General features: G+C 35.4%; 1 protein-coding gene across 1 annotated transcript; it reads left to right on the top strand.

The window, feature by feature from the left end:
- On the top strand, positions 1-2,217 carry LOC131875785 (endoglucanase 16-like). The gene is made up of 8 exons (XM_059220460.1): positions 1-207; positions 325-537; positions 624-824; positions 964-1,041; positions 1,132-1,284; positions 1,376-1,484; positions 1,632-1,795; positions 1,870-2,217. Exons 1-8 carry the CDS (start codon positions 1-3, stop codon positions 2,215-2,217), a joined length of 1,473 nt encoding a protein of 490 aa, XP_059076443.1.
- The last annotated feature ends 1,213 nt before the right edge of the window (positions 2,218-3,430 follow it).

The following is a 3,430-nucleotide window of genomic DNA, read 5'->3' on the forward strand; positions in this document are numbered from 1 at the left end:
ATGGCCAAGGCAATGGAAGCGCTTTTGGCAGTGGTGTTGTTGCTGTTTTGTGGTGAGTGGCAGGTGGTTCGTGGAGAATTCGATTACAGAGATGCTCTATCTAAGTCTATCCTCTTTCTAGAGGCCCAACGATCCGGTAAACTCCCACAATCTCAGCGAGTAAAGTGGAGAGGAGATTCTGGCCTCACAGATGGGAAGTTGCAAAACGTAAGTAGAAGCAGAAATAAATCCCTATTCAATTTATTTAGAAATAAAAATAGAAGTGGATCATACTATCATTCCAAATTTTCTCCATACAAAATTTTATGTGCAACTCAACTGCAGGTTGATTTAGCTGGGGGTTACTACGATGCAGGCGATAACGTGAAATATGGGCTTCCCATGGCATTCACTATCACCACACTCGCTTGGGGCACACTGGATAATGGGAAAGAGTTGAAAGCTGCAGGAGAGATTCAGAATGCAAGGGACGCTATTAGATGGGGAACTGACTACTTTCTCAAGGCTAGTGCAACTCCAAATCAATTATGGGTTCAGGTAAACAAAATCTAATCTAAAATATTCAGCATTCATTCTTCAAGATTATGAAAAACTAACGAGGTTGATCTTGATGCATGAAATAGGTGGGTGATCCCCAGGCAGACCATAATTGTTGGGAGCGTCCAGAAGATATGGACACTCCTCGATCTCTTCACAAGAGTGATAAAGACACCCCTGGATCAGAAATTGCAGCAGAAACGGCCGCAGCCTTGGCTGCCTCTTCCATTGTTTTCAGATTCACAAACCCTCGTTACTCACACCTTCTCCTCCAACGTTCTCAATCGGTATGTTTGGGTGCTCAAGTAAAACAGAAAACATAGCTGTTAACTAACACAGCAAAATCAACAAGTTTCATCCATCCATTTTGAGAAAAATCTTATACATCCATCTTCTTTCTAACCGGCCATTCATGTTTCCCTTCAGCTCTTCAGTTTTGCCGATCGATACAAGGGCACCTACGGAGGAGAGTGTCCATTTTATTGCTCTGTTTCAGGCTACAATGTAAGAAGACTTTGGTTTTCTCTTAACATATGCACTTGTAACCAGAATTTGGTTTTCTTTTAACATATGCACTTGGAAATATGATCTCAGGACGAGCTTCTATGGGCTGCATCTTGGCTATACAGAGCTACCAAATCCTCATATTATTCCAACTATATTATCCAGCAAGACGATGTAAACGCATATGTTAATGAATTCAACTGGGACCTCAAATATGCTGGAATTCAAGTGCTTCTAACAGACGTAAGCGTAGACTGATTGGTGCAATTTTTTAAATAAAATGTAATATAAACATACTCTAGCTTAAAGCTAACTTATGCACTTCACCAACCAGTTATATTTCCTAGGGGAAGCTCAATTCTCAGCCTATAGAAGTAATGCAGAACGCTTTGTTTGTTCACTTCTTCCAGGCAGTCCCATTCGTTCTGTTAAAACCACCCCAGGTGAACTCTCTATCTCTTCACCAGTACCACTAACAATCATTCCTTTTTCTAGTCACAACCATATAAATCCTCTGTTACTACTCCTTTTCTAATCATAGCCCTCAAAATTCTCTTAGTGATATCTGTAATACAATTCTTTTGTTACAGGAGGTTTGTTGTATGTTAGAGATGGCGCCAACACTCAATATGTTACCAGTGCTGCTTTTTTGATGGCAAGATACAGCGATTTACTATCAGATAAGAAGCGAACATTGTCATGCGGCAACACTCTCTTTAAACCCAACGACGTTATGGGCTTCGCAAAGCTACAAGTAAGCACACTACATTATCTGTTTTTGTATTTTGGAGCATACAATATAACGAATTCTAATCATATCCTTTGCAGATTGATTATTTATTAGGAAGGAATCCTCTGGGCATTTCATATATGGTAGGATACGGTTCCAAATATCCAAGGCAACCACATCACAGAGGAGCATCTGTAGTTTCCATTCATCAACAACCAAGGAAGATCAAATGCATTGAAGGTTTTATGAACTGGTTTCACAAAGATTCTTCCAATCCAAACACACTAATTGGGGCAATAGTGGGGGGCCCAGATAAATATGATCGTTTTGTAGACCTCAGGACCAAATCTAGCATGCTTGAACCTACAACATACATACATTCTCCTCTTGTGGGTGTTCTTGCAAAATTGTACAGAATGACATGCAAAACTAACACGCAGTGTTGATTTTCTTGGACATCAAAGAACTAGGAAAAATCTTTCCATCAATCATTGGAAATGACAGATTATGTTGCACTAGAGTATTTACAATTGTGGGAGGCTATATGAGAAAAGGCCCCCAAGATGAATCATGTCATTATTAACACAATAAAAATTATTATTTTCAAGTTACAGCTTTTATGTTGGTTCTAAAGTAAAAAAAAATATAAATCTATTTATGTTAGAAATAGAATTGAATATTATTAATAGTTTATGTTTTAATATAATAAAAAAGTGATATTATTAATTTTTTTGTTATGCTGATAGGTATTATACAATTTCATTAGGGGTAGTTAGAATTTGTATACATACAAATTGCTCCTTAAATCATATGGATGAACAATAATCAAGGTCATTATTACTTGATTATGAAACTAGTTTACTTTTTAATATTGTTACAATTATTAATATGAAATTTAATATTGTTAAAATTGTTAATATGAAATGTGTAATGTGCTCAAAGGTGTGATATGATTATATTAAGGATGGTGATAACTTGTGCACATACAAACTTTTTCTTAAATTACATTCATCAACAATAACCATTGTCATCAATTAATTATAATACTTTCACCCTCTAAAAAAAAATGGAAATCCCCCATCCTATGTCTTCATTATTATACATGAGCCAAATTTATTTGTTGGATTGTACGTTGTCTCTCACATTATTATACATCAACCAATTTATTTGTTGCATTGTACATTGTCTCTCGCACTTTTTTATCACAAATTCATAGGTGCTCAATGAAGCAATGCCTATTTACTCTAAAGCATATTTTCTAAAAAATTTAATTCACTCATCTCACTATTTCTTTTAAATACAAGTAATAATAACTCAATGTGACAATAATTCTCGCAACAATAATATATTAATGAATACAACTCAATCGCCAATAAGTTGAAAACAGCAATTATGCTTTTACCATGAGCCCAAGTACCTTGGAAAGAAATAATAAAGGAATAAATAAAATGCATCATTCACATTATAGCCATCAACAAATGGCTGAAGAGAGAAACCCTTCACGCCGATGTGCAATTGGTTATGTAGTTTTGAATACCACATTATTTTATTTTTCTAAAGAAAATATGATGTTTTATTTTCATTTTATATTTTCTTCCCCTACAAGTTCCCATTCACTCACCTGGTAATATATTGATTTAATTCTTATAATTTTGATTT

Source organism: Cryptomeria japonica, chromosome 5 (assembly GCF_030272615.1).
Source record: "Cryptomeria japonica chromosome 5, Sugi_1.0, whole genome shotgun sequence".
Taxonomy (NCBI): Eukaryota; Viridiplantae; Streptophyta; class Pinopsida; order Cupressales; family Cupressaceae; genus Cryptomeria; species Cryptomeria japonica.